The 20,603-nt window shown below is 41.5% G+C and overlaps 1 protein-coding gene across 2 annotated transcripts in view; it reads left to right on the top strand.

Annotated features, from left to right (window-relative positions):
• LOC139636252 (vasorin-like) overlaps positions 1–17,438 on the top strand; it is a 33,404-nt gene extending 15,966 nt beyond the window's left edge. Inside the window, exons 1-2 of one of the 2 annotated variants that reach the window (XM_071504129.1) lie at positions 3,876–4,768; positions 12,346–17,250. In XM_071504129.1, coding sequence (XP_071360230.1) covers positions 12,367–14,484 — 2,118 coding nt within the window. In that variant the 5' untranslated portion in view covers positions 3,876–4,768; positions 12,346–12,366 and the 3' untranslated portion in view covers positions 14,485–17,250. Of the gene's footprint in view, positions 1–3,875; positions 4,769–12,345 lie in introns of those variants that run through there. The other variant, XM_071504128.1, reaches the window with a different exon arrangement.
• Positions 17,439–20,603: the final 3,165 nt, after the last annotated feature.

Here is a 20,603-nt window from a genome sequence, read left to right on the forward strand (position 1 = left end):
AAATTATTAGCTTTGAAACAAAAGTGCTATGTTCTTGTATATTTCTACTGAGGTAAACTGGTCATGTAACATTTATCAACAGGCAAAGTTTAGTGAATAATTTATTGAGTCCCCACATAATCCGATTCAGTATGCAGACAACACCCATCAAATGACCCGTAAAAGCATGTAGTACTGTTTCATACACAGTTAGTCATAATGGATAAAAGTGTGAACTTATCACTGAGTCAAAAGGTTGAAAAAGTCACCATGATTGCAAGCATTTTAAATAAAGATGTACAAAACATGGACAGCAGGGAAAAAAAAACTATCATCAACTTCAGGGGCTGCCTCAAGTCAGGTTCAAGTGGATAGTCAGAATAGAAATGTGGCAGAGCTTTTCCCCAACATGCCATTAGTATGTGTACTCATACTTTCTCTAGTAAGATGATAACATGATTTAATGAGAAACCCGGTTAGGAGATTACAGAAACCTAGATGACAATGACTTCAGGCAGGGAAAGTAATGCTGTGACAGAAAGGAGAGATCACTACACTTAGCTATGTGCGTCATAAATTTTGGACTTCATGGGGACGACTCATATGGACTCTCATTGACATGGACACATGACAAATTTTAGCTCACTTGGATCCAAGTGGACATGTAGACATGTAAACTTATAAATCAAAGGGGCTATTTGTAAGTTCTGCTATTGCTACATAGTCTAGAAGAAACGTTGCGAGTTCAGCATGAAACACATTCCTTTATTCACCAAGAGCTGTCACCAAAAGTGGAAAGCAACCCTCTTGTTTTGCTTCTATTTCTATCACCTCTTTTCTTCTACTGAACTTAACGTGCTAACCAGCTAGCCCCAGCCCAGTCAGCCTGTCCTGTCACTTTCTGATACCGAGTCGCTGTCGCGTCCAGGCTGCCCTGAAGAAGCGGCACTGATCAGAGGGAGTATTATAACCTCCTGTCTTGTAAACAAAACAATGGGTTAAGCTCTCTGCGAGACTGGTAAGTAAACAGCTGTTAATGCAAACTCTGGATATGTAGCAATAGCAAAACTTACAAATAGCTCTTTTAAGTTTAACTTGGTTTCTTAAGTGCACATAAACACACTGCATGATAGGTCGGCCCTCCTTGTGACCGCAGCTACGAATCACTAGCTACTTGACCGAGTCCTGTCTGTATCTAACATACTGAACATTTGCAAGATGCTTTGTGATTGTGTTAACTCGGACCAATGATATTTCAAGTGTGTGACACATGTATGTCTGTTTCCTTCAGTTAATATGTTGCTATTTTTAAGACAAGTATGTTTGTTTGTATGTGTGTATGATGGAAGAAAAGAGAGAAAGGCAGATCTCTCAGAACCAGAACTAGGCCTGTTTGTTAAAATACCGATAAGCTGTAGCGGTAAAATACTTGTCTAGACTTGTATAAGTTGGGGAAGGGGCGTAAACCACCTCATTCGTCCCCCACAGTCCAGCCTAGCCTGCACCCTGCCAGAGGCCAGACTTGGGTAACTGACTGGTTTTAATATGCATGGAGGGGCCCCTGTTGTTAAAGAGCCCTGCAGGTGATCACCAGTCAGTAATCAGGCTTTGAGCTGGAGGGATGGACCTGCGGATGGACTGAGAAGAGATAAATGGATGAGATAAATGGATGAAAAGCAGCAACAAGTGTCTTTGACTTTAAAGCTGTAATGTATAGTGCAAAAATGCTAATTGGGTGCAGTAAGAAAAGAAAGTGCAGGGAAGGTGCAAGCATAACAAGGGCGATTAAAACTTCATTGAACCTTTGCTTCTGGTAAAAAAGAAAAAAAAAAAAAAAACGCTGCCTCTGTGACCTCTGTCAGTATCTCAGCTTCAGGTGAGATGCTGCTTCCAGATGTAAACAGGTCATTAAGATGAGCAACAAGTGATGGCAGGCCAGGATCTGATAGATCTGAGGGGGGCGAGGGAGGGAGAGACTAATAATACTTCACTGCTTCAGGGTGAGAAGTCCAGGTATGAGCACAACAACTTGTAATTGCATATAAATTGTTGGATAAAGATGTCTTAGGTTTTGTCATTAAACGTCAGACTTCATGTACTTACTACAATAATTTCAGGAGAAGTAAAAAGTCTTTAACTGTACCTTTAGGACTTGTAAATTCTCGGGGAGGATTAAACAAATTTGTAGCAGCAGTCAGAAGCGGGAGGACAAGATGTGTTGAGAGGGTTGTTTCTATTGGCAGGTGGCTGCTGGCACACCTGCGTGAGGGCTGAGTGCAGGTGACGTGCTTATGTCGAACTGCTGACAGACAGGACAGGCTTGCGGCCAGTGAAGTGTGAAGAAACACATGCACATACACACACGCAACCTTTGACATTCATGACTGATTTGCTGCTGTAGCTGTTACTGCTGGATGCCTAACTGTGCTGGCTTTCATAGTTTCAGAACCTCAGTGGAAAAACTGGTGCCACCAAAATTCACCCTGAATCAAAGGGTGTAAACAACTGCGACGCACGTAAACGCCAAACTCGGTTGGGTAATGACTCTTCCAGCACAGATAAGTTGGCAAGTTTCCACTCTATGAAAGCTTGTTTTGTGTGCACAGTCAAAGACGGGCAACAGACCAGTGTTTCTACATCAGCATGCATCTATTAGATATTCACTGGATTTCAAAAGAAAGAAACCCAAGCATAACATTATCTGAGGGTCTGGTGACGCCTCAGGATATCTTCAATCATCTAGTAATTAAAAACACTGACGTAACTGTCACCTTTTGTCGTGCTTAAAGTGGAGTCACAGTTACAGTGTGTAGTTGCCAACTTGTTAGGCTTGTTAGACGTATTATTGCTTTACGCACAGGCAGTAGTAGCTTAGAAAGTTTGTGGCCAGAAGATGAATGGCGAGAAGACCATTATCGCTTTGACACATGTGAGTGGTGCAATGTCAAGGAAAGGTACCAGAGGTGGTGTGTTTAGCACTAACTGTGCTGTAGAGGAATGTTTTAATTATATTAATTATGTTAATAAGGCTGTTTTTAAAGCATTAAGGGCAGGAATTAAGTTAACATTCTGCTGTAAGAGCCAGTTCTCCCTTAGTAAACACAGGTTTGACTATTAGATCTTCAAAAGGTCAATTAGACCAGAATCTCAGCACATACAGAAGAGACTGAACTCTGCATGTACATCACCAAGGACTCTACTTTGCAGTGGGGTGTCCCTCTTTTACTTCAAACAATGGAGACTGAAACAGAGCTGATCATATTGGAGGTGGAGCTAATGAGTGTCAAACAGGTACTATGACTGAAATGACTGCAACGCAGAAAAGAGTGAAGGCGTCGGAGGATATGGTGTGTACGAACATTGAACCGACTGAGACACAAGGAGGCTGAATTTCTCATGCTCCTCCCACCACTGAGAGGCAGTAAGAGGAAATGTGATGCGACCGTGTGGACCAATCACAGCTGCAAAGTGTAGTTAATTTTTTAGGAAATGATACTACACGTTGCGTTGCACATCAGGCTACAGTGAAGGGAGTGTGGCTACGCCTTTGCCGTACCTATGCTGTACCTACAGCATCAATGCTGCCTAGCCACCACCCTTGATTTGCTTTCAATGAAGACACCACATGTCACCTTGAATACAAGTCTCCACCTTGATGACTATTATTGCAGTGCGACCTTAAACTGTGGTTACTAAGACGATCACTAATAACAAACATTTTTCTTGTTCTGGACAATCCACATAAAGAATAAGTAGTAATGTAAGAAAGACTGAGACATCTTCAAGTTTTCTAAGAGCTTTTTTTTCCCCAGCAGGCATTTAGACCAGTTCAACACAGGTGCGCCTAATAACCTTAATTATGGTTCTGTTCCATTAAGGTCTGCTAGAGAGTCAGCCAGCAGGCACAGTACTGCAGATCTGGCACTGAAACACCAAGAAGGAATGCAGCAATTATCAGTAATATGAGTTACACATGTGTCTCATAAGCCAGAGTGTGTGATAAGGCGAAATGAGAAAAGTCTGTTGATGGCTCAGTGTCAAACTGAAATATTTCAGCTTTCAAAATCCTACTAGTGACTTTTCCTAGACTTTTATTTGCAGTTTAAATACCGAGCACTGGGGTCTACGTGATTTACTGGCAGCACACAGTCCTCAAATGTCAGGGACTTGTCACTGCAGTTCTGTTTTGGAACGACTTCAGCAGGAAATCAAAATCACTTAGAAGAAAAACAGTGTCTGTTGGCTTTCACCCACAGACACCTCAAGCTAAAGACAGATTATGTTGTAAACAGGCAGGTTCTAGTGTCTTACTTTGCATCCCCTGACAGCGATGTTTCCTAAAGCCGCAGGAGAGACTCGACGTCTGACAAGCAGCAGCAGCACACCTAAGTGCTGCTTTGCATTTTCATCATAGCAGCAGCAGCATAGCTGGCATCTCTGCCATACTTGAGTCAGGCACCAAAAACACGCAGGCGTCACTGAGGCAGCTGCAAAACCCTCCACTGAGGTGGCTGAGATCGCTGTCAAATGATGATTGATTGTAATCCAGTTTGTTGGGTGGTATCAGTTTTTCACATGATGATTTCCCCGCTACTATTCCAACCTCTGGGAGTAACCCAGGTTAAACAGTGGTTAATAGCAACTTTGCCGCTCGGACTACTTTTGCTTGTGCAAAGACAAATGTAGACGTCGAGGGGGACTGAGTAGCAGAGGTTGATAGAGAAAGTTGGGAAGAGTTGGGCACCAAGAAGGAGGACAGGTGGAAAAGAAGAAGGGAAAAAAAGAGCAGGTAAGGAAAGACCTCATATCAGATTAAGATCAGCTGCCAGTGAAAGCTTGAAGAGAGAGGTTTACTGTAGTTTGAAATGGCAGGAGGAGATGGGCTTTCAGAGGTGAATCGTCATGCTCCCTTTGTATGTGGGTCTGTGTGGTTTAGCAAAATGAATGACATTATCAAAGATGTTAAAGCAAAGAGAGAAAGAAAAGAGACAGCTGGAGAGAAAAGAAGACGTGTGGGAGGCTGAGTATGTAATTGAGCTTTTACACTAATACTTAGCGTGTGTTTAATTGTTTCTGTCACACAGTCCTTTTGTGTTTTGTGGAACATATTTATGTGCTGCCATTGTCAGTCGAGAGGTTTTTGCTTTGTTAGCCTCACAGCAGGCATGAAGTCGGTTCACTGCCATCTAAAGTGAGGACTACAAAGAACCCTTAACACAGCGTCTTCTGCCTTCTTTTAATAAGAGTCCATGTGTTTATTGTTTTCAATTTTCTACATTGTGACTGCAGTGGAAACAAACATGTGTTTGTCCAGTTCTCACTGGTTCCATCCATCGATGGAGACTAAAAGTGTCAAGCAACAGTTGCAGGGACAGCACATGTCTGAGTTGTTGATCCACACTGTGCTGCACTATTTACAACTTTGAACTTTGTATAGACTGACTTACTGCATATTCAGCCACTGAACCTGATCATCAACACGTCATCAACTATGACAATAGCACTATGTAAAATGAATAGCAGGTTACAGTTTCCTTTAACCTGTTTAAAGCACAATTTGAAATTTGCAAACTGAAAAGGGATTAATATGCATGAGGTGTTTTTTTTTTTTTTTTCAGACTACTGGAGAGAGCAATATTTTGCAAAATGGAAATGGGAACACTTTTTCATATTCAAGTTGTGGCCTCTACCGTATCATGCCCCAGGGAGCCAGATCCAACTGAGAGCCAGACTCCTGGAAATTTAACTTTGATTGCAATGATATTGCGAGAGGAGAAAACCGAACTGTATTCGCATAAAATCACTCATTGGAAAGACAGACCATTCACAATTGTGTCTTCCCTAAAAAAAATTGCGTCTATTTTGCCTAAAACTGCAATGGAAACCCAGTTAATGTGACCACTCAATCATCTGCACGGCCAGAAGGAAACGACAAATGAAACAAAAATGGCAGTAAAGGCCAATCACATGACTGTGAACGCAACAACCATTGATCAGTGTGTAACATGCACAAAGTACATGGGCAGTCATAGTGTGGTTTCATATGTGTGTGTGTGTGTGTGTGTGTGTGTGTGTGTGTGTGTGTGTGTTTTCGTGCCAGATTAACGTATGTCATCATCTATCCTGACATATGCTTGCTTATTCATGTGCAACATCCCTGCGGCACTCACAGAATGAACTTTACCTGCTTACACAGCAGATTTGGAGGCAAAGACTTTTAGAGAGATTGAAGTTGTTAAACTGATTTCACTCTCAAGCTTCTCAGGGGTGAGGTAACAGGATATTCCACTGTGGGGAGGTAAAGGTAAGGTTTGTACCACTAACTCACGTCCCCTTTTTTTTTTTTCACAGGAATGAAGTCATCCCCCTGTAGACCGACTTCCTGACACGATTTATGATCCACGCTCTGCGTCTTTGTACCTTCATTCCTGACGCTGCTGCCCCTCCTTTTTACTTGGGCTACATCTGCAGCGTTATAGCAAGTCACACCTGTAACTTCACAACAGATATGATGGCTCCCTTTGTGGCTCTTGTATCGCTGCCAGTGTTGTTGTTTTTGTTAACAGTATTTCCAGGTTCCCTTGGTGACTTCTTTAATCTTCATAATGCGCCCTGCTGGTGTGGGGTGTAAGTAAATAAAGAAAACCAAGCCTCCATATCCTGGAAAGATTCAACCACAATTGTTGTGCTTCCTCCCTTTGATATCTCAGTTCTCACCCCTCACAGGAATGAAGAGGAAAAACAATACAAAGAAATGACAAAGAACATTTTATGTTGTGCCGCTGCAAATCTGCCGTTAATTAAATATTTTTGATATCGACTGTGATGCCCCAGGCAAAGTTGGAGCTGAGAAGTGAAACTTTAAACTCATTTTACTCAAGCAGTTTTCTTAATTCTACAAATTTAAAATTAAGGAGTCTGGTATAAATATATTTAATAGTTAATCTTAATTAAATAACAAGTGCAGTTAAGTGGATCATTGCATTTTGCCAAAAAGTTTTACTTTTTGGCAAAATGCAAAGTTTTTCAAAGTGGACTTTCATTCTCCTCGAGTAATAGTGAAGTAGCAGTAGTTGCGCTCGACCAGGATTTTCTCGGACTCCCTCCACCTCAGTCTGAGAGAATGTCAACACTGTCATATCTGGTTTTTGTTATACACTGTAGGTTTAGTGGAGTCGGTGTGTTTACAGCAGATTTTGGATAAATGGAGGCAGCCGTCGGCTACCAGCTATTAAGACACCAAATTTCTCTCTCTCACTCTTTCTTGTGTCCTTTTCCCTCTCGCACTCACTGTCTATTAGTCTCCCTCTCTGTTCTCTCTCTCTCTCTCTCTCTCTCTCTCTACCTTTCTGTTATCACGGGGGGAGGACAAAGGTTTATGTGGGCCTTTCATTCTGTCACACAGTGAGAGATGGCTGCAGTGTATTGTGGGTAACAGAATCCAGCTGTGTTGTAGACTGTGTTTGTGTGTGTGTGTCTGCTGGTGTGAACATATGCAGGAATGTGTGTGTGTGTGTGTGTGTGTGTGTGTGTGTGTGTGTGTGTGTGTGTGTTCATGGCTGCGTGCTGCAGTGCTCTGCAGGTCTTGGGTGCACGTTGACCTGTTTCATGTCATTCGGCGACGTTTCTCTTTCATCATGCGGCCTTATCTGCGCTCATACAAATAGCTGAGGATATACTGCGAGCCACGAAGTCTTAACAGCAGAATGCTCACCGTCACATTTAATTATGAATTTATGAAAGAGCAAAGAGAACATAACTCTCAAGTTTTGTTATTTCAGTGTAATGCAGGACGGATTGCATGTGGTAAATGGCAGATTCTTGGCTTTTATGATGTGGGCACCCGTTCAGTATCAAACAACACGACCAACAGGCTGAGATGTTAAAGTAGTTACGCACAGATTAAGCTGTGAGCTTTTCGTTCCTCACTTCATCTCCTGCTGGATCCTTGTTTCCTCCCACTTATCCTGTCATTCCTTTGAAAAGCTGAGCCACTTTCAAAACAAGAGGAGGCGTCCTGTGTATGAAGCAGCTGTGATTGAAACTCTTATTGTGTTTAAGACATTTCTACCTTGCTACTAATTGTTACTACTTCAATCAATAGTGATTCATATAAACTTTTTGCATTAAGTTAATATAATTACACGAGTCTTGGTCAAAATTCTGCACAGATTTCTATAAAGTCAAAACAATCTGAAAAATGAAACGGCAATTAATGCAATTTTGAAAGAGGCTGAAAGAGGCTAAGCATTTAATCTTTTAATGAATTTTATCATCAAATTAAGTAAATGGGCACAAACTAGACATCTGGTGAAATGTTTCCACAAGAAATCAACAGTTGACGATGGCGAGACTAAAATTCACTGACACAATAAGACACTTTTTAACCCTAAAAGAGAAACTTGTCTTTGTCTCAGCCCTGTCTGCAGGGAGGTCAAAGGTCAGGTTCAAGTACAGAGCAGCAGCCCTGAAGTGTGAAGGGATTTGGTTTCTGAAACAAGGATGCTTCAGCAGGGCGGATGCTCTCCTGTCATGGAGGTTTGAATCCTTATCCTCTGCGGTTGAAGGCGTTTCTACCTCACCACCCAGTGGGATAAAGCATGCAGCAGTGGGGTTCCCTGCAGTAAACTTGCAGAGAGGCTGTAAATGACACATCCTCTCAGGAGGGTTTATCTACAGTGCATGTTCTGACACAAGCCTTTTGGAACAGCTGTAAGACCACATACACACTGTTTGACTGGGATTTAAAACGGCAGACACATGTTTTATAAAAGGATACAGTAGTAGAGCCTGTTATGTTAATTTTATAATTTCATATTTGTCAGAAGGAAAGCTAATTATTTCCTCCTTTCTTTCTCCTTCTTTCTTGACATTTCTCTGAAACACAATTACTCTTTTAATCATATTCCATTCATTCCTCTCCTTCCCTATCAAATTGTGCCAGCAGCAGCACCCTTAAAGGAATGACAAGCAGCTCTTATCATAACCTCGTAACTGTTCTATAAACAGTAAGTGTCTGCACACAAACAAAGATCTGGATTCCCAAGTTGACTTTGGCATGCACCTTCAACAAAAGCAGTCGTAGGACATAGCAGTAATACTTTGTCGTCAGCGGAGCATGCTGTCCGACAGTTTCAATGTGTGCATTGTTTGCATTATCTGTCTGTCGTAGTCAGAATAATGCTGATGATCACTACTCTTCTGACTGCTGAGACAGAGTGGTTTGGTGACAATAGCAATGTGATGCCAGCCATTTATTTACGGTGGCTGCTTTGCTGTCTCCCTTCACCTCTCTAAAACTAATTTCACCTAATAGTGATGCAGAAGACCTCTTGTATATGGTAGTCAGTTTTTTCAAATGAGCAATATTTGCATAATCATGCAATGTGGATTTTTCAGTGAATGAGAGGGAGTAGATATAAGTTTAAGAATTATTTCTTCCATAACTTGTGTCTGATATTACTCAAAGTGTAGTATGTATTGAGTCAAACAGCTTGATTGATTGATTGATTGATTGATTGAAACAGTAAAAAATGTCATATACTAGAAGAGTTGATAATAGCTTATGAATTTTCTCATTAGCCAATCTATTATTAGTTGTTACATTCACTAAAGAGGACGTGTTTTTGATTGTTTTCTTTCACAGGATATGTCAAAAACTACTGCAGACTGTCTGACTGAGCTGGAGCAAGCTGGTTAGCATTCTAACTTTGGTACAAGAAAAGAAGTGATAAAAATAAAATCAAAACAAGAGGGTTGCTTTCCACCACTGCAGACAGCTCTTAGTGAGTAAAGGAGTGAAGTTTGATACTAAACTTGCAATGTTTCTTCTAGACTGGTAAGGAAATAGCTGGTAATGCTAACGTTGGTGATGCGGCGATAGCAAAACTTACAATTAGCTCCTTTAACACCTTTCCCCGCCAAGTTTTGGCCCTAACAAAGATATGCTGTACCAACAAACTCAATGGTAACAAAATTGTAATTGGAAGCTCATTCAGAGAACTTGTCAAGGCAGACTGAGAGAGGTTTATTTTACATGCTCAAAACACACTGTATTCCACCTCATTTTTTTCCTTGTTGCCACACATTTGTCAGTTTGTTGTGGTCACTTTCCATAAAACACAAAAAAGTGTAAGGAACATGCAGAGAACTGGTATTCACGGACCAGCCAATTAAAACATGGCCATAATCCACTGAAGCTCTACCAACTGTTTTGCTTTCTTCTTGAAGTTCCAATTTTGGTTTTTAAAATACCAAAACATCTTGTTTGCCACTAGAATATCAGTACTCTTTCTTTCAAGTCATTTCAACCTCTCTGTTTCCCTCCCTCTACCTCCACTTTCTTTCTTCTTTCTTTCCTTCCTTTCCCTTTTTTCCTTTTGTGCTAAATAAAAACAGAATATGAGGGGATATTGCAAATTCCTGCCACACTGACAAGCCCTGACCTCGCGCAGTGCATGTTACGAGGAGAAGGGAATAAATGGAGGAGACAAAGGGGAGAAAGGGAACGGAGGCATGGGGCCGGAGGTGCGCTCCTGATTTTAATATAACATCTTAGGTTTCTCCTTAACTTCCACCTCAGGAGTGCACGAGTTCACTAGTTTACTAACGCAAACCAGGTCGGATGTGAGAGGAAAGAGGGAAGAGGAAGGGGTGACAGAGAGATATGTACTGCATTTAAGAGAAGCTGTCAGGAAGATATTGGTGACAGACAAAAGGCCAAAGATGAAGCCCATTACACATGAAGTAAAATGATCCACTACTTCATTATTTGGTCATATAAAAACATTATCTTAGATGGTACAGTTTCCAGCTTTTGCAGTATTTAGTTTTTGTTTAGATATTTTTGTACATCCAAGTTAAAATTAAGTCTCATCACTTGCATTTGCTGTCTTGTTTCCCTCCCTGAGAGAAACTCCCTTGACTGACTGTTACCAGAGTCATTCTCAAGTTTCAGTCTTTGTGACTCTTGGACCACGTCACACCACAATAATCCATCCAGAATAAGCTTGATGAAATGAGAAAAAAAAACTCTTTTTGGGCTCCAACTCGTCTGGGGTCAAAGGTCACAGGCACCAGAGTTGATCCCATCATACTAGGCTTCTGAATCATCTGTGTATGCACTCTTCTATATACAATTAGTTAAAAAGGCTGAATCTAAACAACCTTCAGATTATCCATGGCAAATACTTTTATGCAAGCCTTGCAGACAATAAACCTTTAAGTCTTCTAGAGAAGAGTAGTTTTCCTCAGTAGTTGCTGTCTTTAATTAGCTGTTCCATTGAAACATAAAACAAATATCAAATGTGGAACATTTGGACAACACTTGGACATTGCATTTAATTTAGGGACGAATACATATGAGTCAAATGTTGATAAAACAGTCACTGCGCAATTAGATCAAATTAAAAGAAAAATGCCTACAGCACATTTAAAAGAAGTCAGTTTAGGCCTGGGTTGTCTATATTCTTGCACAGTGAAATTATGTATTTGGATAGTTTGGTTGATAAAACCTTTTGCCTTAATCATGACACATGCACATATATACACACAATATGCATTTCATTGTCTGCCTTAGTATTATAAATTAGAGCTAGGCATCCACCTCCATCCTCCCTCTCTGTCTAAAATCCCCCTAAAACTCCTGTGTGTGTCACCCATGTTTTTGGTAACATGATTAGGCAAATATGTCAAAACATGTGATTGAATGTGTGTGTGTGTGTGTGTGTGTGTGTGTGTGTGTGTGTGTCTGTCTTCACACTCACAGCATATTTGCCTTGGGTATGTTTGTATGTTCTAGGCATGTGGCTGCGGGCGTCCAGCTGCATTACTGCAGACTGGGTTGCATGGGCTAAAGACTATGTCATAAACACAGGAAAGAGGCTGAAAAGGTTTCTCACTTATCCCAGGAGGGGTCACCTTGGGTGGGCTGTGTTAACCCGTCCCTTGGCCTGTGGGTCCTGATCCCTGGGGTGTCTGCTCATTACGGATATAAACCATAAAATTCACTATGATGGAGCAGTGAGTGTTACTGTTTTTATATGCCTGCATGAGTGTGGAAGACAGGGTTTGTTGGTTAGGCTAATGTGTGCTTGTATCCATTTCTGTGTGCTTGCATGCTTGAATGTGAGTCTATGGATGTGTTTGTGGAAGGGAAAGTGAAAAAAATCCTCTGGCATTTCTTTATGAGCCTGCAGAATTAGGCTTTAGAAATTAGTGTGAGAAAAAAAATCTGAATAACTGTCTACCTATTTCCAGTCTGTTTTATGTCTCTATCATTTTGATACTGTAAAACTTACATTTTAACTATGACCACATCAGTATGTGAATGGTGATTAACACTATTTCCCCTTTTATGTCTTTCAGAGTTTGAGGCCTGACATCACCATGTTACCTTACTTCCTGCTCTTGTTCCTCTCATGTGGTCTGGTGTTATCCTCCGACTGCCCGGCAGACTGTTCCTGCCCGCTCCAGGACTCAATATTTTGCATTCATCGACGCGCCAGCACTGTGCCCCGTGTCCCCGCCACCACCCAAGAACTCTACATCTTCCAGAACGGCATCAGCACTTTGTCCCAAGATGACTTCAAAGGCCTGGTGGAGTTGGAGATGCTAGACCTTAGCCAGAATGAGCTGGCAGAGATTCCAGATGGTGTGTTTGAGATGTTGTCAAAGCTGAAGAACTTGGATCTCTCCTCTAACCACATAATCCACATTTCGAAAGACAGTTTTTCTGGTTTGGTCCAGCTGGAGAGGCTGTATCTCCATGCAAACCGCATTCAGAGTATCCATTTGGAAGCTTTTGAAGGTTTAGAAATGCTACTGGAACTCAAGCTCCAAGGGAACCAGCTCACCTCTCTGCCATCCCTTCATTTCCCTAGGCTTCTGCTTCTAGACCTCAGCAACAACAACATCCCAAACCTGGTAGCCTCAGACCTCCAAACTCCCCACCTAGAGGCCCTCAAGGTGGCCTCTCTGGGGCTCACCTCTGTCGATGAGGATCTCATAGCCTCCCTTGGCAACCTCCATGAGCTCGACATCTCCTTAAACCAGTTAGCTGAGGTGCCACAGGCCCTAAAGCAAGACTCCCTAAAGGGGCTGATCAAGCTCAGCCTGGCAGCCAACCCATTTGGTGAACTCAGGATCGAGGACTTCCAAAAACTCACTGGACTTCATGAACTGGATCTCAGTGGACTTAATCTCCAGGGTTTTCCACAGGGTTTCTTCCAGAGCTTCCCTAGGTTGGTGCAGCTAACAGCAGCTGAGAACCCATTTAACTGCTTGTGTCCATTAGTCTGGTTCCCTGTGTGGCTAAAAGAGAAGGGTGTGAATCTTGGGAGGCCTGAGGAAACCAGATGTCATTTCCCTCTAGTTAATGCTGGGAAGATGCTTTCAGCGCTGGAGCACAAAGATTTTGGATGTCCACCTACCACAACAGTGCTGATTGGCTCCCCCATTGGAAGTACTCCAGCTCCCCAGATGCCCACTACATCTCCCGAAACCACCCATACCAATGCTATTCCTCCTCCACCACCAAGTGAGGAAACCTTCTCCTCAAAAACAGACAGCTATCCCCTTCCACCAGAACCTCCAGTCTCCCCTAGCTCCACCAGCGGGGAATATGAGCAGCACATCTGCCCACCAAACATCTGCCTGAATGGGGGCACTTGTAATTTTGACCCACTGGGTCAACTCAGCTGTCTGTGTCCCTTGGGAACCTCTGGCCTCTACTGTGAAAATGTGGATGAAGTTCCTGAGCCACCAAAACCTTCAGCAACAGAAGTTTCAGTACCTGCCCCTGTCATGCCTGTTGAAGTTGATGCCATCAGCTCACGGCAGGTAACCTCCACATCTATTCTTCTTGACCTTCATCGCTTCATCGAGACACGGCCACACATCCGTGGCATTAGGTTGACCTACCGTAACCTTTCAGGGCCTGACCGCCGCCCCATAATCCTGAGTGTACCAGCATCTTACCCTGAGTACACTTTGCGTGGTTTGAGACCCAACTGTACCTACTCAGTATGTGCCAGTCCCCTGAGGGAGAGAGTCAACTCAAGGGCCAACAACTCTGTAGAGTCATGTACACAGGCTCATACGGAAGGGGTTCCACTGACATCCTTAGAGCCCAGGGTGGAGACACAGAGCCAGGTAACATATACTCTAATCCCTGCTCTCGCTGCCCTGGCACTGGTGCTGGGGTTGGCTGTGGTGGCTGGGACGATCATCTGTCTGCGAAGGAGGAGGCAGGCAAAGGCAGGAATGGAGCTTGAGCTGGGCCCAGCTGATTCTGATCCCATGGAACTGGAGGGGATCAAGGCCTGCCTGGAGAATGGGGGAAATGGTACACTACCCCACAAAAAGCCTGAGATTGACCGCTGTCACACTCCTCAGCCACCTCCATCCTTGCAGCAAAATGGGGGCTTGGACTATGAGGTACCTTTGATGCAAGGACACTGCCCATCAAATAACAATGTAGCATCTCTAAAGCCATCTTATTTCTGAGATGCAGTAAAATACAAACACTTTGAAAGATTTTGGAGAGAGCTTGCCCATCAGGAGATCCTGCTATGGCTCATTTTGTGGTTGAAGATCTAATTTTCATTCCAATTTCACATATCAACAATTTGTAAAGTGGCACTTACTTATCTGGACTTGTCTAAATCATAACACTACAGAATGGATCATCATTTTAAAGATACTTAATGATGAATTTAAGATTACATAGCGTATTGGAAATGTGCTAAACCACTGTGGGACAATAAACAGGATGTGGTTTAAAGGCATCTAGCCGAGTTTGATGGTGGTAAGACCTAACCAAGTGATTAAACTAAGTGCAATTGACTAGAGGGGTCTTGGTAGCAGAGTGAAAACGGAAGTGCCTTTTTGCATTGACACAACTGTAAATGGCGGCTCATTTTTAAAATGTCTTTGTTTATATAAAGAAACTATGTGAATGAGCTGTAATCTTGTTGCTGGATTTGGGAGATACAGTAAGGAGAAAAGTGCCTCAGTGTTTGGGCTACAGAAGTGGAGGAAATGGCAGTGGTTTAAATGAAAACAGGGATCCAGACTTGCCCGGACCACACGTCCTGGTACAAAATGGGGTTTCGACCAACTCCAACTGCTCCATGGGAATTTAAAAACAGAGCTTGCACTGAAAAGAAATATTCCTTTTCCTTTCTGGTGTCCCTTTGATGAACTGCCACAAGACTAATGGTCACATAAGGAAATGCAATAACAAAAAAGTTATAAAGCTAGTAATGGGTTGATGACCATAAAAGCTGCCTAAACTCCATTATTTGCTGGTGACATTATCTAATCTGGAACAAAACTTTCACGTTTCTTCACATGCAGATTTGGATTTTTCAGCGTCAACAGATCCACAATAATTCTTTCCACACATCCCAAAGCTTCTGGCTCCACAGGAGATAAATTTGCTGTGAAAGATAAATGGACTGAAAAAAGCCATTGTAAATGGACTTGCCTGCATTTTTCTGTGCCGTGACTAGAAGGCTGTTTTGTGTAGCTGATATGATACTCTGTTTTTGTCATGTGTTTTTTGCTTTTGATGTCCAGAATTGTTATTGTCGTCAGCTGAAACTTGCTTAAGTCATCATGGATTTGATAATTTTCTATTTTCATTTAAGTTGCATGTAGTTAAAAGTTTCCTGATCACTTTGCAGTCAGTGTTAAAGTAAATACCAGTTTAAGGTCTTGAGACTATAACTAAAAGGAACCAGCAATACTCAAATACGCAAAAAGTTTTAATGCAAAGATTTAATTAAAACTCTGTTATCTTTACACCATGTATAGAATACAGCACACAGTGTACAGTATATCAGAATAACTCACCAAATAAATCTGTTCTATGGTAGACATTTAATTCTCTCTGCCAGGTCTGGATATGGATAACAGAAGCCTCAGACTGTTTTTGACTGCCAGAGCTCCCAAAACTGTATTCAAAAGCTTTTTGCCACAGAGCCCACTCATATAAAGTGGCTCACACATGCTGAGAAAAGTAAATAAGCTCATAGAGATTCACGGCAATTAGTGCCTGTAAGTTTTAGGCACTAATTGCTTCCACTCTGCACTGCTGACCGTAGCATATCTGATATGGTCTAAACATCTTCTATCCATCCACCCATTCGCTATACCGTTTATCCTTTGAGAATCATGGGGGTTCTGGAGCCAATCCCAGCTGACACTAGGCAAGAGGCAGGGTACACCCTGGACAGGTGACCAGTCTATCACAGGGCTGATATATAGAGAGAAAGAACCATTCACACTCACATTAACACCTGTGGGCAATTTAGAGTCACCAATTAACCTAAACTGTGGGAGGAAGTTGGAGTACCCAGAAGAAACCCACCCAGGCCTGGGGAAAACAGCCTGCTGGCAAATTCAAACCCAGAACCTGTGGGGCGGCACTGCTAACTATTGCACCACATTGACCCCCCAAACAGTGTTCCCCTTTTTGTACTCTCACAAACTCTCACTGGTTTTCTGTCCCTCCACTTTAACCATCGAGTGTGTTTTTGCTCAACAACGATTACTGGCCTGTGTGTTTGGAGACTGTTTTGCTTGTTTACTGCTAACCAGACTGTGAAATGCACCATTCTTAGGTATGTACTCTTTTTCCTGTCTGGGGCTGGGAATATCACAAGCTTTTAGTGTTTACTTTTTTAAAAAAAAATCTTTTCTTTGTAAAAGATCATGAAAAAGAATCTTAAATAGAAAAGTATAATAGGTTTACAGAGATGTGCCTTAGCAACATTAGTGCAGAGCCTTACTGAGATCTTGTAGTGTCATATTACACAGTGTTGTGTATGTCAGAAACAAAAGGGCTTTTATTTTGCCTCATAAGACATTGCATTATATTGCATTACATAATAAAAATGAAGAAATATGAAATGTAATGTTATCAATTTATCCGGGTTTATAAAAAAGACCTTCCTTGGTTCTTTGTTATCCTACAGCTGAAAGCTTAGATGACTGTTATCAGTTGGTTTGTTCAGGTGTGTGTCCTTTTTTTTTTCTTTTCTATTGCTTCCTCATCTACAGTACGTTGTCTTCTTTATAATTGAGTCCATGCACTACACTCCAGGACTGTCCAAAATCAACTCACCATTCGCTGGCTTCTCAACTTCCTTCACTCTGTCAATATTCCAGTATAAACACAGACACAGATGCTCATATATCTGCTTTCCTCCAATATATCAACTGGAAGACACTCTGTATTGCTTTGGACAGTGAGCAAGGCAGGAAATGTTTAAAATATTTTCAACGTGCTTGTTGCAGTACCTTCCCTGTTTATTTAGGGAAACTTTTATTTTCTTATTGTTTTATGTTCTTATTGTTTATTGTTGTATGTCAGTTATGTCAATTTGTGTACTTGTTTGCCAGAGAAGCAATGCTGAGAAAAAGAACAGTATTAAAATGCCATGATGATAATAATAGCCTGTGGTTTTGTGTTTAATTAAGACTGATGTTGGTTGCAGATTCAAGTCACTTTTATGTGTTTTTTTTAATGGTGCAGTTATGTACATGTTAATGTGCTCAGTAGCGAGAGCTTTAGTTGTTTTCCCCCTCCTTGTGGATTTGAGGAATTTGGGCTCATTCTAGGCTGTTAAGTCCATTTTGAATGTGCAGGGGTGTTGTAACAGAGCAACGTTAAAAACAACAACTGAGAAAGGATTACCAGTAACAACAGAAGACTGCACACAGCCCGTACCTCTCAATACCTCATTACACACACACACACACACACACACACACACACACACACACACACACACACACACACACACACACACACACACACACACACACACACACTAACCACAACATGATTATTTCTGACGTCCTTCTACATGTTGGTGTGTGGAAGGAGGTCATTTTCTGTTTTTTCCGCTAACAGCCAAGAGCAGATGTCAGTGGAAAAAATTACAAAAAAAAAACACAGTTTCCAAATCACAGAGATTACATGGCCTCCGCTTCTGCTTTCTTGCTGACTCAGCGTTTACATTTTTCACATCTTAGCCACAGTTAACTGCAACGAAAACAGTGCAAACTAAACTAAAAGTCCACAGTTACGGTGAGGAATACAAAGTGCAACTTATAAAGGGTTGAAAGTTATGTTAATTTCTCCTCTGAACATTTGGTAAATCTTTCCAACCAAGTGAATGTTTAGATTATTAATTCAGTAGTCAACAGTCCTGGTTCAGCATTGTGTCACTCATCAGAACCCATATTCAACCAAATGGAGACAGCGCTGACTTCACTGTTCAAGCATGTCTGCTCTGATATAAAAAGACTGGAGCTGTTCCTTTTGCAAATCTTACACAAACATTTCTAACAGACAGACCAGCTATGTAAGAATAATTTATATCATGGGAAGCATTTTGATTTGTCAAAGCAGGAAAAGCACAGGTGTCATTCAGTAAGCCTTAACAGTGAACCAGCATGTTAAAAATGCCAGGGCCCTGGAAATGGCACACTCAGACGCTATACACCCACTATGTTATTAAATACAACACTGTGCTATGTGAACGGCTGTGATTCATTTGTTCATGCTGGCATGGGGTTTGTTACAAAGCCACAAGGGAACTTGTGGCCTTAAACGGAGTGGAGGAAGCTTATGAAGCAGCAGGTTGACTTTAAATCTTCAAATCAGCAATAGTGGTGATGCTGTGTGCTTAAAGCTTTTCTGTTCCACAGCATTTTCAATTTGGATTCAGCCACTGCATATCATGTGAAATGTGTTTATCAGAGAGAAATTAGAGAGCTATGCAGGGCAGACTGAACATGGAACATGAACATGTCATGATTGGGTGGGAAGGGGGCTCTGTTGCAGGCAGCAAAGAGGGCAAAGGTCAAACAAATAAATTGTGACCCAGAAGAAATGTAAAATTGTGTCATGGTTCCCAATCACACCTGAGATCATTTGTATATAATTATTATTTATTTATTTTTCAAAAAGCATCATTTTACATCTGACATGAAAATGCATTCAGGAGCAGCTGAACAACATTTGGCACATCAGGAAACATCTGCATCAACAGAACTGATCAGCCAATAGGTGTTAGCTGTCAATTCCAGTGTCCCATTTACAGATGACCTTGTTATGAACATGTTCACATCCACAAAAACACATAAGCCTGCTGAGGGTTTGTGACTTTAGTTAGTTTATAAGCAGGCTGCAATCAGACAGATACATGACATTATGCACAACTTCCTGTAGAGGTCTGTATCTGTCACAGTTTGCCAACTGAACAAGTTTAGTGCCCAACATTAAGTCTATAAAAAAATACAGATACCTAATTATACTGTATATTCATGGAGCAGATTATAACCTTTGAGTTTCTAATGAAAAAGATTAAAATTAAGGGGATTCTTTTTAAGAGTTGGAGGACTAACAGCAGTCTCTGTGGCTTGGAGGGCGGGTGTTTTAGATTATCATCCTGAATTCCGCAGAAAATTACCGGTGGGTAAACGTTGTTTGTTTGTTTTGTATATTTGCTAGTGCAAGACCTAATTTTAAAGGGTGTGGCATCGGATGGCATATTATAACTATGGCAATGAAGAAAGAGAGATTTCTTTTTTAGGATTCAGCAAAACAGTGGGTAGTGAACACAAAAGTCAATATAAATCTAATAAAATGTCATAATAGCACAAAGTGATATAACACGAAACTGACATTGAGCCATGTGAAGTGTGTTTGTGACTGTCTGGAACATTCTTCTTCTGTGAGAAAAAGAAATTATCTGGAAAAGCTGTTCAGCCCAAACACACTTTACCAGTGACAAATCAGTGTTCATGACAATGTGTTACCTCAGAAACATAACAGATAGGATCATCGCAATGCTAGAACGGCACTCAGCGTCACGCTGTCTGAACCTGTCAGAGGTATGGATACGACCAATGTGTTGTGATAAACCGGGAAAGCGTTTTTTTAGAGGAGATCTTCTCTGTTTAAGATTACAGTAACAGACCCAACAGATGAAATCAGTTGGTAACCAGCAGTAGCTGGCAAGCCTTTTCTTAAGCTATTTTGCAGACAGAAACAAAATTTTGTTTGGCATCAAAGGTAAGACCTGTCACTTGAACAAATGTGGAGGAGAATGAGGAGGAGGATTCAAAACTTGGAGATAACTGAGCAGTCAGACATGATGGATGTTGACCACTGAGATAAACCCTCTAACTAACTGTCTACGGTGATTTGTTTCCTTCCCCTCTCCCCTGATGGTTTTTGATGAAAAAAACAAGTGGTCGCCCTATCAAACGCGCTGGATGCTAATGATGGTAAACTTGGACAATAAGCTGGTTTGTGTTAACGCAGGTAAATAGCAAGCCCTAACATTTTATCACAGTCCGGTGTGTCTATCTGAGAGTGGCTGAACATCAGTCATTCAGATATTCAGAAAACGTGTTACTGAAGAAAGTTTGAAAGGCACGGACAGTCATCTACTTACTTGTGCAGTTTTGCTATTGCTACATAGCTAACGTTAGCATTAACAGCTGTTTACTGCCAGTCTAGAAGAAAAGTTGTGAGTTCAGCATCAAACTTCATTCCATTACTCACCAAGAGTTGGGAAGCAACACCAATAGTAACTAATAACTGT

This window comes from Trachinotus anak, unplaced genomic scaffold (assembly GCF_046630095.1).
Source record: "Trachinotus anak isolate AG129_WGS33_773 ecotype Australia unplaced genomic scaffold, CSIRO_AGI_Tana_v1 ptg000019l, whole genome shotgun sequence".
Classification (NCBI taxonomy): domain Eukaryota; kingdom Metazoa; phylum Chordata; class Actinopteri; order Carangiformes; family Carangidae; genus Trachinotus; species Trachinotus anak.